Source organism: Thermobia domestica, chromosome 1, assembly GCF_964235325.1.
Source record: "Thermobia domestica chromosome 1, izTheDome1.hap1.1, whole genome shotgun sequence".
In the NCBI taxonomy this organism is placed as follows: Eukaryota; Metazoa; Arthropoda; class Insecta; order Zygentoma; family Lepismatidae; genus Thermobia; species Thermobia domestica.
Window position 1 is genome coordinate 383,222,844 of NC_137454.1, and position 17,313 is coordinate 383,240,156.

General features: G+C 35.8%; 2 protein-coding genes across 3 annotated transcripts in view; one reads left to right on the forward strand and one right to left on the reverse strand.

The window, feature by feature from the left end:
• The window catches only part of LOC145664748 (uncharacterized), a 578,976-nt gene that overhangs the window by 291,463 nt on the left and 270,200 nt on the right, over positions 1-17,313 (reverse strand). The window lies entirely within an intron of this gene.
• Positions 7,316-8,497, forward strand: LOC145682770 (uncharacterized). Its single transcript, XM_081754150.1, has one exon. It carries the CDS (start codon positions 7,316-7,318, stop codon positions 8,495-8,497), a length of 1,182 nt encoding a protein of 393 aa, XP_081610276.1.

Genomic DNA, 17,313 nt, shown 5'->3' on the forward strand with positions numbered 1-17,313 from the left:
AAATAAATAAATAAATAAAATAAAACATGCCGCCAATAAAATTTGCAGCTGTCTATAGTTCGCCTACTTGGAGAATCAGGCCCTGATGTCACAGGAAGAAACTAAGAGCAATACGTACAATCTCCTATTCAATAGGAAGGCTTTAGTATGCACTCCGAAAATCAATAATAATTTATTTCAGCAAAATAAAAACTATCCAGCATAATGAAAACTGTCAGTTTAACGTCCCACAATACGATGACCTTTAAGGCTAAAGGAGACGGATGGTTAAGGCAAGAGAATGATAATGGAAGAATTGGTGGAATGAGAACGTGCGATGAAACATAAGCACCTCGGGAAGTACCACGGACACCATGTCGTCAGCTCAATCTTACTTGGCCGGGGATCGAACCCACGCAGCACTAGGGATGCGCACGAGACAAGTCGAGACAGGATTTTCCTGACAAAATTCGAGTCGAGACACGGTTCTTCCAATAGAGAAACATACATTTTTCGAGTCGAGACATCACTTTTACAGCACATTTTCGAGACGAGACAGCCACAAATCTTGTCTCGTGCGCATCCCTACGCAGCACAACTAATAGTAAGCAATCTGTCAATGGCCCCTATTAAAAAAAAATAAAAAAACTACCAATTGAGAGTACCTAGGTAAATTGAGAACGAACGATATGCTGTACCTTTTAGTGTTGTTGTTTGTTAACTGCTAGCCACTGATAGCTACCACTGTTTTAGAGGGTTACGTTCTCTCTTAGGGAAGAGTAGTGCATATGTAGAGGAATTAATGGATTGAATGAGGGTCTCAGAGAAATTCGATATTTATTAGATTAAAAGCATTTCTAAAGTCTTAAGGATCTTCACAATCCTTAACATTAGGCAGGTAATCAACTAGGAAGGTGCAGTTACTGTAATATCGTGAAAATTGTAACAGTGAAAATATAGAAGAAAATGAACATAGTTAAATTAATCATGCTTGTATGAATCTATTGTTGATGAGCATGTTGGATGAGGTGAGATGTGCTATCCCATCACAGCGTTAAGAATTTTTACTTCTCGCCTAGAGGCTGGTCTAGGATTTAATGTAAACAGTGGGAGCCCATGTTAGTAGCAGATTATTTCAATGTGCAAACGATGGAAATATGAGTGAAAGATGCCTTTTCGTGCTACAAAAGTTCGTTTTTATTATTATTATTTTCTCGAAAATTATGAATGAGAATTTACAATCAAAGACTAATTCTGACAAAAGCATATATTAACTAATAAATAATAGCGTTACAGTTTCGGCAATTAATTTTATCTTTATCAGACACATTATGAAATACAATTCCAAAGACTACAACTTATATATACATCTTAAAATGAGGGGAGGTCACATCTATGAACCAATCAGATTCGTCTTTTCATTCTTCATTTTTAATTAATTTCGTGTGCAACTTTTAATGATCGAACTTTCACTTGAGAGCTAAACTTTTAGGATTTAGGATTCTGGGCTTTCGGCATCTAAGGCCTTTTTGCCCTTCACGTTTTGAGGGATGACGTCCCTCGGCGAGCACACTATCCGGGAAAAAGGAAGGAAGGAAGTGGCCTGGGACCTGTAAATTAGGTACCACCTCAGCATTTGCCTGGTGTGAATGAGGAAAACTTAGGAAAATCTCATTCAGAGTGGCTGGCCTGAAAAAGCTTTCTTACACTTTTTCGACCGAGTGCCCCCACCGGGAATCGAAAGCTAAACTTTTAATTGACACACCTATGCATTCTTAATCAGTAACTTTCACTTTTGAGAAACAGACTTTTAATTGGCTATCTGCTGTTCAATAGCCCTGTTTTTACCTCTTCTTTATCTAATATTTTCCTCCATTCAGAAGAAAGAATGTAATTAATTAAAAATTGTTAAAAATGAAAGGACGAATGTGATTGGTTCATAGATGTGACCTCCTCTCATTTCAAGAAGTATATAAGCTGTAGTCTTAGAACTTGTATTTCATAATGTGTCTGATGAAGACAAAGTTAATTTGCTGAAATTGTAACGCCCTTCTCCCAAATGGCGACCTACAGGTGCCGTTGGGTCTGGGAAGAGATACTGAGTATCTCATCGTGTACGTGGTACCTCATCACGTAAGAGAGAGGTAGTCCCGTATTGCTTGGACGATCCTACTGGGAGCGGCAAGTCGGATTCCTGCCTGCTAGGAGGACCAAACGGAAACGGGAAAGGACCAATCCCAGATACCTGGGTAACGGCTCTAATTCCGCGGAAGGGAGGAAACCCTGTAGGTCATGGGCCGGCTCCAAACTCAAATGGTGACTTAACACGTACCATTGGATCCGGGAAGAGTTGCGAAGCACCTCGACGTGTGTGGGTACCTCTACACACGGTGGTTGCCAGTTGAACGATAGAGGTAGGCAGGGCCGGGACGCAAGCCCCCTCGGGCATTGCCTGGGGTTCCCGGATTGGGTTGGACTCTGCCGGGCTGTGGTCATACCGTGGGATTCGGTAGCATTTGGAAACTAATCCCAGTGGAAACTAATCCCAGGAACCTGGGTAACAGTGAACATATGCGGGGGGTGAGCTCGCCTTATAACGCTCGGGCACCATGTCTGCAGAGTGTGGTAGGGTCTAACTCGCTAGCAGGACCGCCTTCACCAGTAGGTTAACTGGTAGGCACTCAGGACTTCGGTCTGGCCGCGCAGTGGGCGTATCCCACTCCCTCAGTGAATGGGGGTTACACACTTAGGTGTCAAGATTAAGGGACAATTCTTGGCGGTGCACTTGTGCATTAGGACTTAAGTCCAAGCACTAGCAACCACGGGCGGGGTGCGTTACATTCTCGCAGTACCCGTCTATCAAATAAACTGAAAGGTCGCGGGCATGCTCTCCATGCATGCAATTAAGCATGGATTAGTAGACCACTAGCATCAACGTGTTGCATTGTTATATTCTCAATGATTTTGCTTTGTAAATATTGGCTTTAAAAAATATTAATATAACTTAGTAGGTTAAACTTGCAGTTATACAGAATTTTCCAAGAATTGTGCTATATATTTTAAATTATGCTTTATTTCCTAAAATTATGCTTTATTATGCTTTTAAAATTAGTTTCTTCTGGACCGTTAAACAACCATAACCATGTTCAAGGTACCAACCATATGTCTAAATTGCTATTATGCTTTTTATGCTTTTGGGTTGCTCTAATCATCAGTTTCACTTCAGCGTGGTTTTCGTATAGCAAGATTTTTTTTAGGTTTACAAAAAAAATGGGTTTCTCACTTCCTTGAAAACTACACATGAGATTCTAGACTCACACACGCCAATAAAACATACCCACCTTGGGAAATCATTATCTGGTATATGCCTGACCTTTGGAACTTCTTTCCGACAACATTCTAGCAATAATACAGTAGAACCCTTCTCGCCCACCCTCGACTGGTCCGCCATTCCGGTTGATCCGATCGTGCTCAACGGAACTTGTTCCGACTTGTCGGTGACTCATAAGGCCCATTGTCGTTTACTGTGGTCGCGGCATTGTTGTTACTTCTTGTTCTCATATACGCTTTAGTGTTAGGTCTCTCTTGTACCATATTTTTCATTGTGCGTGTTTTCTGTACTGTACTGTCCAGTTTTTAGTGTCCACTGTTCGTTTGTTTTTACTGTAGAGATCAGTACAGTCATTTTTTAGTTTAGAGATTGTTTATTTTACTGTAAATCCGTATTTTTCTGTTTTCTGGTAATCCGATCTTTTTATTTATTTATTTATTTATTTCCGACCATACCCCTAGTCCCAAACGTGACGGATTAGAGACGTTTTACTGTAATTATATTCCTTACAGAAGGGTTAAATATAACATCACAAAAACAAAACTGAATATGTTAGAAATGCTAACGTGGAAAGCTTTGTTTTATGTGCGTGCTAGCGTGGATTTCAGTTACTTATTAGAAGAACTTAACTAATTAAAATGTGCAATAAAGTTAATGTGATTTTACCTAGTTTGCCTTGAATCACTGGTTTAGCATTGACCTTTAATAAGCAACATATTCTCTGCCTAGTGAACTCATTTACTCTTCACACTACAGAACTATTATTGTTCGTGTTTTGTTTCTTTACATTTATGTTCTAAATTTATGCTTTGTAGTGTTACGTAAGGAGCGAAAAAATATAAAGAAACAAATATAAAGAAGAAATAAATAGAAGAGTAAATAAAGTTTATCACATTACATACACATAATGTGTTTTCTTCCTTTCGTTTTATTTCTGTAAAAACTGTATGCCAGGTAGGAAGATTTAGAATACATTGGGTACCTAATAAGTTCATTCAAAGTATTGCCCCCTTTGCTTTCGATATATTTGTACCACCGTTCAATCTGATGCTCAAATCCGCTTTGGAGTAATTTCGCAGGTTGTTCTAGGATTTACAGCAATTGCTGAACCGCCATGTTTAGAAACCCTTCCACAACAAATGCACGATGTTCTTCCGACCAAATCATTGTGTTCACTGAAAATAAAAAAAAGAAAACTGCATGTAATAAAATTTATCTATAAAAATGCATGCTATGACGCGTCTAATGGTACCATCACAACTACTGTACTCTCTTCCTATCCCGAGCAATGTCTTTATGAAATCGGAAAGATAAATGTATCCCACGTGCGAGGTACAATGTATGTTTACGCCCTTGGGCGGTTCTAGCTCTCAAATTACGCACTTACCCACAGATCCATATTATTATTATTATTATTATTATTATTATTATTATTATTATTATTATTATTATTATTATTATTATTATTATTATTATTATTATTATTATTATGTGAGAAATCATCCCTTAGAGTCGACCTAATTCATTAATACCCAACCAGGGCCTAGAGCTGAATGTATTCACGAGGTTATGGCGTATGCTAATGATATAAATTTAATAGGGGATGATAGGAGAATAACAGAAAGAAGTATAGACGTCTTATTAAACGCTTGCACTGACATGGGTTTAGAAGTAAATTCACAGAAAACTCAATATCTCTTGTTGCAAATTCTGTCGAGGAATTTGAAGCTTAAAATATATAAAAGATAATCATGCCTGCTGTTCTGTATGGTTCCGAAACGTGGTCGCTTACTCTGAGGGAAGAATGTAGACTAAAAATCTTTGGGAACCAGACCCTGAGAGGAATGATCAGACCCAAGAAGAACGGGAATGGAGAATGGCGGAAACTTCACAACGAGCAACTACATAATTTATATGGTTTATCAAACATTGTTAGGGTCATCAAGTCTAGGAGGCTTAAGTGGGCAGGGCATGTAGCCAGAATGGTAGAAAATAGAAACGCTTTTAAAGTCTTGACTGGAAGACCAATCGGAAAACGACCATTAGGAAGACCTAGGCGCAGATGGGAGGACAATATTAAGACGGATCTCGCAGAAATAGGAATACAAAGTAAAAACTGGATCCAATTGGCTAAGGATAGAAGTCAGTGGAGAGCTTTTGTGAACGCGGTATTGAACCTCCGGATTAAATAGGCCATAGAGTTAGTTACTTAGTTACTTCATTAATACTTTGTGTAACAACATTATCTCCTGCGTGGTGTTATTGATTGCAACGATATAAATTATTTTCCATACGCATTGTTTGACGTGAACCAATCATCTGCTTTTGATAGAAGCAATCATTAAAACCTCTTTGAAGGTTTAAATGCATTTCGGCTTTTTCCCAGATTTATTTGATTGAGTGAGTCATTGACTAATTGTAGTTCAATCGACATGAATGGTGAGTCTATTTCCTTTTAGTGTTTAAATAATTTGTTATGCGTAAGTGCAGGACAAACAAATTAATAACAGCTGGACAAGGATACTAGCTCTTGTATCATGTTTTAGGGTAACCAAACATTTTGAAGTACTTATTTTAGTACTGACATATCGTTACACATTACTCAATCAATATAATGCATTAAGTTACCTTTAACAGCAATTACTTCATCGCTTTAGAAAAGAAGTTCCCGAAAGCTTTTATATGGTACAAAGAAAAATAATATATATATATAGCAAGTACATTAGCTGTTTATCGATAAAGACATTTATGTGAAAATGACTGTTATTAATGGAAAGTGGAAATAATATATTTATTTTCTTACCTTTCTCTCTCGATATAGCAAAATATTAAACTGTGTAGACTTTTCATTAACATTCAGATATCTGGAGGATCGGGTACATGAACACAATTTCGTGAATTGGGTACTATATAAAAAGTTTTACTAATATAACTACACGAAACAAATTGGAATATGTGTAAATACAGAGTTATAATTTCATAATCATACGCTACGTTAACAGTGATACTACATTTTCGCGACGAAATAACGTGCATACAAATGGCGACTTATTTCTATAGAAAGGATATACGTATTATGCACAACATGGACGTGAAATGACTAGCGCAAACTTTAAGTATATTACTATTTCAAAGACAGTTAAAATTACTTTTTTTATTTCTGCAGTTATTTATTTATTTATTGTAATCATAATTGTGAACAATAGTGGTTTTTTTGTCCTTATTAATGTGTAAACAGCAAATTTTAGAAATTTTTTTTGAAGTTTCAGTAGTTCAAAAGTTTATAAATTTAAATTAAAATTTAAAGTTATGACTTCAAACAAATATTCGATCATATTATATATCCTTCTGCTTCGCCTACAGGAGGACATGGTCAGAGCAGAAGATATCTCAGTAAATTTACATTTTGACAGTGTGTATTTTTCGAGAGCAATTGCATCTATTTGTTCAACATTTTGCCGAAAAAATAATCAATTAAGTTTGGTTATTACCTCTAACACATCATTCGAATTGCCTATTGATATTGAAGAAGTGACTAGGTATTGTGAAGTACTGTTTACAATACATAATTTTGCATCATCAGACAATAGTACGGCATTAAGTGGTTCATTCCATAACCAAATAATTGCTGAAAGTGAGTGTTTTGTGTTTCCTATAAACTACAAGGAAGCAATGAGTAAATATATAAATTCGATAGTGCAACTTCCATATTGGAACTCAAGAGCAAACATGCTGGTACTACTTACAGATGATGTTTCTGAGTTACGAGACATCTTCACTACGTTCTGGAAGAGGAGGGCGTTAAATGTGGAAGTTATTACGAGACAAGACCACTGTATTGATAACACAAATATAGGCGCATATATATACCGCTGTCTTAATGTCTACTCATACAATCCATTTATACGGAATGGAGGGGAGACACCACTCAATTACAGCGACTTAGAAGTAATAGGTAGGCGTATAAAAGATTTTTCATTGTTATTTGAAGATGTAAGTAACAATATGATGGGATATCCTCTTAAAATTGTTCATTGGGATGTTGGAAATGAGTTATCAATTAACAAAAATGATGATGGAAGTATAACAGTGCTGGATGAAATTTTGAAAATCATAACGATTCACATGAATTTTACACCAACTGCAGTCGAACTGAATGACAAACATCACTTTCCAGAAGTGTTTGCCATCCTTCGAAGAGAAGCTGACATTTCTTCTTCGCCCTTGCCTATTGTAACGGATCTGTATGAAAACCTAGTGTTTATTAATCTACCAATGTTTTCTCATTTTGCGTTCATCACTCCACAAGAGAAACCTATTCCTCAATGGATGCATGTTGTTCTCCCTTTTGGAAGTCATGTGTGGATACTATTCGCGGTCTCCTTTATTTTCATCATATGTGTTGAACATTTCTTTCAAAAGGATATCTTCACGCAAACGAAAACAAGAAGTACCGGAGAAACAGTGTTGTACGTGTTATCCATTGCTCTTCAAGTATCAGTAGACAGACAGCCAACTGGAAGTTTTCAGAGAACAATATTCATACTTTCTGTGACACTATTTTTAATCTTAGGCTCCTTATATCAAAGCTCTATTGCAAGTTTTATGATTAACCCTCAGTATTACCCAGCATTAAATACTCGAGAAGAGATTGCAAACTCGGATCTTCCCGTTGAGATATTCCGGCATTATGCTGATATTCTTTCAGATTCTGTTGATCCCCTGCTTAGGAAAATCTCATTAAGGGCGAAGGCAATAGACAATGGAATGGAATCAATGAAAATTCTTGCTCTTAGACAAGATAGAATAATAATTGATGTACGAGCAGTTGCTGATGTCATCAGTAAAGATTATACGTCTAAATCTGGTGTTCCTGTCTACCACATCTCTAATGATTATCTTGGGGTTCTGTGTGTGTGTTACCCTCTTCCGAAGAACTCTCCGTATCTGCCTAGGATGAGAACTATCATTAATAGATTGATGGAAGTAGGTATCAGGAACAAATGGATGATAATGGCCGATATTGAATATAGAGGAACCCAGAGAATTAGTCACGTTACCAAGGAAGACGTTCCGTTGTCACTTGTCCATTTACTATCGGAATTTTGTTTGCTTTGTTCCGGATTATTTCTGAGTTTCCTTCTTTTCATTGCAGAAATACTATGCTGTTCTGTCAAAGTAAATTAATAAATGAATATTTTGTTTGTGATCTTGTTGCTAGTATTTTATACATGTAATCCAAACAGTCATTTTCCTTTTACTACTGTATTATTTTTCATGTTAGAAGTTTACCCATTTCTCTGTCCTTAGTTTATCTATCTGTATATGTAACAATGTTTCTCCGCTAGACCACTGGATCAATTTTAATGAACTTTGGTACATGAGATTAACCTGGCCTAGCATACGTGTTTATAACATAACTTCGATTAAAACTCCATCAGGCAAACATTGAAAATTAAACCAATACAGTTGCATATCGAACAAGTTCAACTTCGATGGCTAGAGCATATCTGGATGAAAGAGGAAAGGTTTCCAAAACAAATGTGGGAAGCAGGATCAGGAGGGTTAGGGAGGAAGAGACCAAGGGGATGGCCAAGCCAAACTTGGAAAAAGGCTATAGAAGAGATTTCCAAGGAACACGACATTCCATGGGAAAGAGTGAAGGGTCTTGCGCAGTACAGAAGCAAGTGGCGAACTCTGGAAAATCTTTCTTCCTTATATAGAGTTGTTCAAGTATTACGTAATCATATTTCCAGTCATTATAGTAGACCTTCTCCTTTCTGCTAAGGGTCATTGATTTTATTGACTAAAATATTTCAGAAGCAAGATGCAGGTTGAATCAGAGTACTAAAGATAACAATAAGATCGAGCAGTAAAACCGTTTGTCCCTGGCCCAATGAAACGAATACTTCTTTTAATATCAAAGTAGGTAAATCTTGAACTTAATTAAATCCATGTTTTAAGTATTCAAGTTCTTTTTTCAACTTTTGAATTGCCATACTGAGAAGTTGAAAAGAATAATTATATACCTAATCCTGTGAAAAAAAGCAAACTACAGTATTTCCTTCCTCTCGTCTTTGCTGAGATCCGGGACATTTAAGTGTCCCGAGAAATATTTTTGGGACGCAGATCTCGATCCCGTGACGGTCCCGGATTTTCCGCGACGAATGGCAACCTTAATGTTGATTGATATATGTCTTACTTTTCAACTTTTTCTTTCCGTTAAACGTTAGAATGGAGTTTGTTTACGTAACGAAAGCCAGATATAATAATATTGGGATTCGAACCTTGGATCTCTCTTGAAGTCTTCCTTAACATCATTCATTTGTCAAAGACTGATAGATCCAATAAGGAACTGGTAAGTAAACAAATATTCTCACTCCTACGGTCCTAGGATTCGAGCGTTAAACATCAGAGGCATAAGCCGTTTACCCACCATCGCTGTTGCGTCAGCTCCAAGATATGCTGCTCGCTACCTGTAAGAGAATACAAAGTGGGACAGCAATGCATGATCTACGCCAGATGGATAGTGAGAGACGAAAGTAATGTTTGAACTTCTCTGTTGATGGGTACCTTACCTTCTGATAAACACTTTATGCCGCATACACTTTAACTCATACACATTGAAGCGCTAAAAGAAAATATGACTTATTAAACACATTTGGTTAGCACTATCATCATTTTCGAAATGATAACAAGAATTGTAAATAACTTTGTATTATTTTGCACTATGTGGGTTACACTACATATAATTTAGAACAATACTAATATTTTTATATTAGTATAACATTTCACTCAAAAAAAGAAAAAATTTGGCCCAAAGGTTTCGGAACGGCACGGACCGCGTACGACGATTCCGGCAGACGTAACGACGAACATCCATACACGTTCATGAAGAAGATTTCGTTACATCGCCACTTGACGATGATAACTCGATGGTTTCATTTCTGGAATACACGACGAATCAAAGGGGAGTTTCTTCATTGATATTATCTGTGATGGTGTTCATTACAATAATATGATAAAGGACATTATTGATATCACACTATCACCACCATTAAATATACAAACTTGGTGCAGCACTATTAGAAAAGTATTCAATTCAATTTATTAATTCCGCATGAGAGCTAGTTCAATCCGTCCATGTCGTTTTTCAGAAGTCGACGCTCTCTTCTTTTCTTCGCACGGCGCACCGTTGCCAGGTCCCAGCGCAAGAATACACTGACAAAACTAAAATATAGTTCGTAAAGAACATTGAGTTTTTGCTTTGTTATATTGCTAATTATATATAATGAATGGTTCATAGGTTAATAGAAATCACATTACAACACTGATAGTTCCAATAAGTTGTGGAACTGATGATTATTGATAATTTTCACATTGTCACGTAAAGATCTGTCATCGTTATGAGAGTTCACTGCGTGGGCGTTTCTTTCGAGGGTAGCTAAATACCTCAACCATATATGGACTGACGGGAGGAAGCAAGACTGTCTGGACAAGTGAGGTACCTTTTGGGAGAGAAATTCCTGAGCTTTGTTCTCCTTCAACTGTTGATTAGTCGCATTTCATTTCCAAGAATTGATGTTGGAATAATACGAGGGTTGGTTTAAAAATTCATGCCAATCCATACCGTTACAACTGGCGGCGAACGGACTGTCCACTGAAGGTATCACAGAAGTGGGCAAGAACCCTGGAATCCACATCCTCCTAACCATACTGCAACACAACAGCAATCACAGCACTCCATTAGTCCATAAAGGGTTAATGTCATTTTGAGTTCGTTCTCACTGAAGAATAGCAGTTCGTAGCTTCACTCGGACGCACATAATCGTGAAATTCGAAGAATAACGAACGCGAGGGCCATTTACGATAACGCGAGGGCCTTTTCGTAAATGTCTTTTGAGTCCTTTTTATTTTCATTATTAGTTTATATCATCATTTTTTTTTCTTGAAATGTAAACACAAAGGTAATTTCAATATTTAAATATAAATCAATAGTTATTTGCAATTCGAAATATTATTCAACATCGTATTTCATAATGTTTTTCAAAACTCAAACCAAGTTACACAAACATATTAATATATTCAGCGCGACAATATATTTAATAAAACATTACATTTGGTAAGGTATCGTATTCAATGCCATATTTAAAAATACACAATACAAACTAAATGTATACCAATAAATTTGAAATGGTAAATTTACTGCAATAGTACTTCTTAATTTTCAGATAAACACATAATATCACTCAAAAATAGCATATATCACTAAGTAATTCAATTTATTATGATTTTACTTTTCATAAAGATAAGATATTCCTTACGCCTAAATGCATAAAAATTTATTATATTTGAAACACCAATATTATTCGTAAAATTCAAAAGTATATGTTCTTTGACATATCAACACAAACTATTCACTAAGAATATTCAAAATAATTCAACACAACTAAAACATATAATAAAGTACATGTATAAATATAACACTGGAAATATTTCATTTACTACGAAATGAAAGACTGGGCACATGTGAGCTCGTCACGCTCAAAGTATATAAAAATATACTGCCTGCATTACATTAACAAGACCCTAACCCATTTGTTTATTAATATGTTTCCATCCCCGAAGCAAAGTGAAAAGATAGAACATTTGGTTAAAATTTAAAAATAATACAGAGGGGACTAATAAGAAAATTGCCTACTCCGGGCATTACATAATATGAGTAACCCAAAATATTGGAGGAACCTTTGCTTCAATGTCTTCAAGTTAAGACTTAACACGTTTTCGTATTCAACGAAAAGATCAATACAAAGTAAATGCAACAATAGTTGCTAACAATTATTATGTACACAACTTACTTGGTACTCATTTATAGTAAGATGTCTCATTGTATATTCTTTTCAACTTAACAACGCGCCTGAAGGTGGGTACAGATAACTACCATAACTTACCACACCAAAATTCAAGTATCCTCAGCTGATTTGTAATCCCAGAGGCATACTGATTGGTTAAAACAAATAAATTGACGTAACACATCGTAAGTATACATTACTATTAATTGACGCATGGATGTTGTTTAAAAGTTGAAATCTTTACTGCATTAATTTAAAATGTGCTTATTTAGATTTATTACCGAATGGTTTCTCACCAGAATATTTAAATTTGTGATTCGACAAATTTTTAATTTTGTAAAATTGCAACACTGTGATGGAATATTCTGTAAAGATTTCCCACATCTTCACACTTTAAATTTATTTCCTTTCACTATATTTGAAAATTTTCACTACGCAAATGTACTCTTGCACTTCAAAAAGGAACACTATATTCTCTATGATTCGAAAAATGAAATTTCGTTGTGAATGTGTTAACGAAAAAATATGCTATTACAAGTAATTTCGTATTACGTATTTAAAATATCAAGATTTTAAAAATGGTATCTCTCCTTCAACATCTTCAATATCTTATGAAATGAAATATATGAAATGAAAAAATTAACATTCAAAATTTTCCTGAATTTATCGGCTATAGCCGTTCACATGATACACAATAAAATCTTATTTATTTTATTTGAGCATTCAAAATTTTGTAAAACACTAACAGTGTTGAAAAATATTTATAGCATGAAAAATAGTTACTAACAACAAAAGAAATTTGTATAAAATTTTCTGCAATGTGACCAGAATTTATTTTTCATTGCGAGGTCAAAAATATGGAAAATGGGCAATCCGGCTATGTGTTAATTTCGTTTACCCAATTCCTTTTCGTATTGGATTTAGTACAACATCGTAGAGTAAAATTCTCATGCATTTAAGAATTTTGAGTTTAACTTCCATACTCGGCATGCACCAATTTTTGTTAGTACAAGAACGCAACATTCTGTAAGCAGTAGATTTATGTACTACCTTACTGTGAGAATCAGCTGTTACCTTGTGACTGGTTTGTACACTCGAAACATTTATGCATTGAGTGTCGTTGCGAATATTGACAGCAAAGAATTTACACTTTCTACGTAGGCGTAATACCTTACTTAATTTACACACCTTTTTGCGGCTTTTCAAGTTATTTTTCATTTTGGCACGGTGGAAAAACCTTCGCTTACTCTTTTTACTTTCCAAACAAAAATTTCTGTTTCTAAATTTCTCAGTAGCATTTCGATTTGAATACAAAGTATTGGTTGGTGAATAGTCAATCTGAACGTTCTGACTTAATTCAATACACTTTTTCTTACCTTTCTTAAATTTAAATTTCATAGATTTACAAGTTGCACGATGTATGCCAAGCGAACATGGAATGGTTTCATTTCTATTAAGACACACAATTACAAGTGTACATACTGTACCTTCTAGCAACACTAAAGATATATTACCACTGGAAAAATAATGCAACTCATCAATCTGAATAGGTTGCCTAATGCAGCTTACTGTGGGAAAACTCGTAACATGCCGTGTATACACCACAAAAATTACAGGACTTAAAGACAAACATTTCTTATGAACACGTAGCATTGAGCTGGAGGGGGGAAACAGCTGATCCACCCACTTCCTATCACATAAGGGACAAGTGCAGACATTAATCTCGTCTGAAAATACTACAACAGTATCACCTTTTATTTCCCTAGTGGTGGTTATGTTAACCACACTCGTACTACTATTGGAGGTAGCCTCCATGAAGTCAACCTGCACGGTGTTTACATTTACACTGACATTTTCATTACTTACTTCATTTCCCTGAGCAAAGACATCGTTGCTATGTAGAACAGAAATATTTTCCAGCTTGGTTGTAATGCTTTGTAATTGTACGGAATTATTTTCCAACAACTGAAATAATTCATTCCACCTACTTTCACTTTCATTAATTTGAAATAAATGTGATACTTGGACTTCAGATAACCTACCTTTCTTAACAGGATTTGGATATGAATCACGATCATCGGCAACATTTTCCAATTTCCTCTTACAACTTTTAGTTCTAACCTCAGAAGGACAACTATGGCGAACATGTGCTAACGGGTGCACGTTAAATTCATCTGCGAATTTAACTTTTTTCGGAATTCTATTTTCCTTATCGGTTTGACCCACATTACATGACATAGTATGTAAATTGACATCCTTGCTATGCTTTTTGAGGATAGGTTTAATACTACTAACCACACTTTCAGGAGAATTTTCAACGTTGCTTGAAAATAATTCTTTTTCCTCTTTATTGAACGTACTATCATAATCACTAAGAGAGCTGACATCATTGGAATACTTTTTCTGTAGCCGTTGAACTATTATTTCAATAACCTTATTCTTGACATTAACGTCATCACATTGAAGTTTCAACTTTTTTGCTACATACTGAAAATATACATTTTTGCCGCGAGCACATTTCTCTTTCAGTTTCTCGTATTGCTTAGTTCTACGTATACCACGTACACGGAGATTGACCTCCTTTTCTACGTTTTTCCTATATTCACAATTAAAATTAAATACATATTCGCAAATTGCGAGTTTCGCTACTCTATTGAGACTGTGAGTTTCTACATTGAGGCCTAAAACATTTTGAAACTCTTCTAAACAAAATGGAACAGTACTATATTTATATTCATTTATTACGTTAACGTACTGTAATTCTATCTGTGCTCTTACATTCATTAAATTCAGTGCTAGCATTTTGTACGTGGATTTATGAATTATATTCTAAAACGAACACAAAAATGTAAAAATGTAAATAACACTACATGTGAAAAAATGCAAGGAAGTATTTCTTTCGCAGAACATTAATTGCTAGGTTTACAATTTGATTTTTCAGTGGTTGTTTCGCATTCTTGTATGCATAAACTGGAACCTACCTGCGCTTGTTCGGCGGTGTTTGGCTGACTTAACAGCTCCTGAGAATTAATTGCAACCTTTTTGTGCGTTTCATACTTTTCTCGTAATTCAACCACATGTGCTTTTATGTTCTCGAATTGTTTAGTCAACTCTTCATGATTTGATTTTAGCATTTGGTTAGTTGCAGCCAAATCTGCGGATAACTTTTGTACTGCTTCAAGCAGTGTTTCCATTTCATTAGGACTTGACATTGTAAAATAATATACTACGAAACACAACACACCAGGCATTGAATACACAACAGTGAAGTTCAAAAATCTGCTTTCTTCCCACTAAAACATCTGTCTTAGTTCGGTGCGCCATTTATAATGGTGCCGAGTTCGTTGATTATTTGTCCCTGTTCGGGCGCAATTTATAATGGAGTTTGTTTACGTAACGAAAGCCAGATATAATAATATTGGGATTCGAACCTTGGATCCCTCTTGAAGTCTTCCTTAACATCATTCATTTGTCAAAGACTGATAGATCCAATAAGGAACTGGTAAGTAAACAAATATTCTCACTCCTACGGTCCTAGGATTCGAGCGTTAAACATCAGAGGCATAAGCCGTTTACCCACCATCGCTGTTGCGTCAGCTCCAAGATATGCTGCTCGCTACCTGTAAGAGAATACAAAGTGGGACAGCAATGCATGATCTACGCCAGATGGATAGTGAGAGACGAAAGTAATGTTTGAACTTCTCTGTTGATGGGTACCTTACCTTCTGATAAACACTTTATGCCGCATACACTTTAACTCATACACATTGAAGCGCTAAAAGAAAATATGACTTATTAAACACATTTGGTTAGCACTATCATCATTTTCGAAATGATAACAAGAATTGTAAATAACTTTGTATTATTTTGCACTATGTGGGTTACATTACATATAATTTAGAACAATACTAATATTTTTATATTAGTATAACATTTCACTCAAAAAAAGAAAAAATTTGGCCCAAAGGTTTCGGAACGGCACGGACCGCGTACGACAATTCCGGCAGACGTAACGACGAACATCCATACACGTTCATGAAGAAGATTTCGTTACATCGCCACTTGACGATGATAACTCGATGGTTTCATTTCTGGAATACACGACGAATCAAAGGGGAGTTTCTTCATTGATATTATCTGTGATGGTGTTCATTACAATAATATGATAAAGGACATTATTGATATCACACTATCACCACCATTAAATATACAAACTTGGTGCAGCACTATTAGAAAAGTATTCAATTCAATTTATTAATTCCGCATGAGAGCTAGTTCAATCCGTCCATGTCGTTTTTCAGAAGTCGACGCTCTCTTCTTTTCTTCGCACGGCGCACCGTTGCCAGGTCCCAGCGCAAGAATACACTGACAAAACTAAAATATAGTTCGTAAAGAACATTGAGTTTTTGCTTTGTTATATTGCTAATTATATATAATGAATGGTTCATAGGTTAATAGAAATCACATTACAACACTGATAGTTCCAATAAGTTGTGGAACTGATGATTATTGATAATTTTCACATTGTCACGTAAAGATCTGTCATCGTTATGAGAGTTCACTGCGTGGGCGTTTCTTTCGAGGGTAGCTAAATACCTCAACCATATATGGACTGACGGGAGGAAGCAAGACTGTCTGGACAAGTGAGGTACCTTTTGGGAGAGAAATTCCTGAGCTTTGTTCTCCTTCAACTGTTGATTAGTCGCATTTCATTTCCAAGAATTGATGTTGGAATAATACGAGGGTTGGTTTAAAAATTCATGCCAATCCATACCGTTACAACGTCAATAATATTCTGTAAAATTCTATTGGAAAAATTAAAGAAAAAATATTGCAAATAGGCTTGGTAACTATGTGTGATACTTCAAAACGAAGTATAATAATCAACAACTACAAAAGAAGTTAACTACAGACTTCGCCAGAAAAATGTATACAATCTTTGTCACGCTGTATCTAATCACAATCAGAATAGTGACATTGACAGTTGTTCTGGAATTTAAGTATGTTGTAATACGGTTATTCGCTCAACAGAGACGGTACTATTAGCAGGTGCATGCTTGACATTCGAGCAGCCTAAGTACGTTTTGAAGTGTTTTATCAGGTTTGGGAATGTCATCAAAGTGCAGCGTCAGTGGACAGGCGAATTTGGTA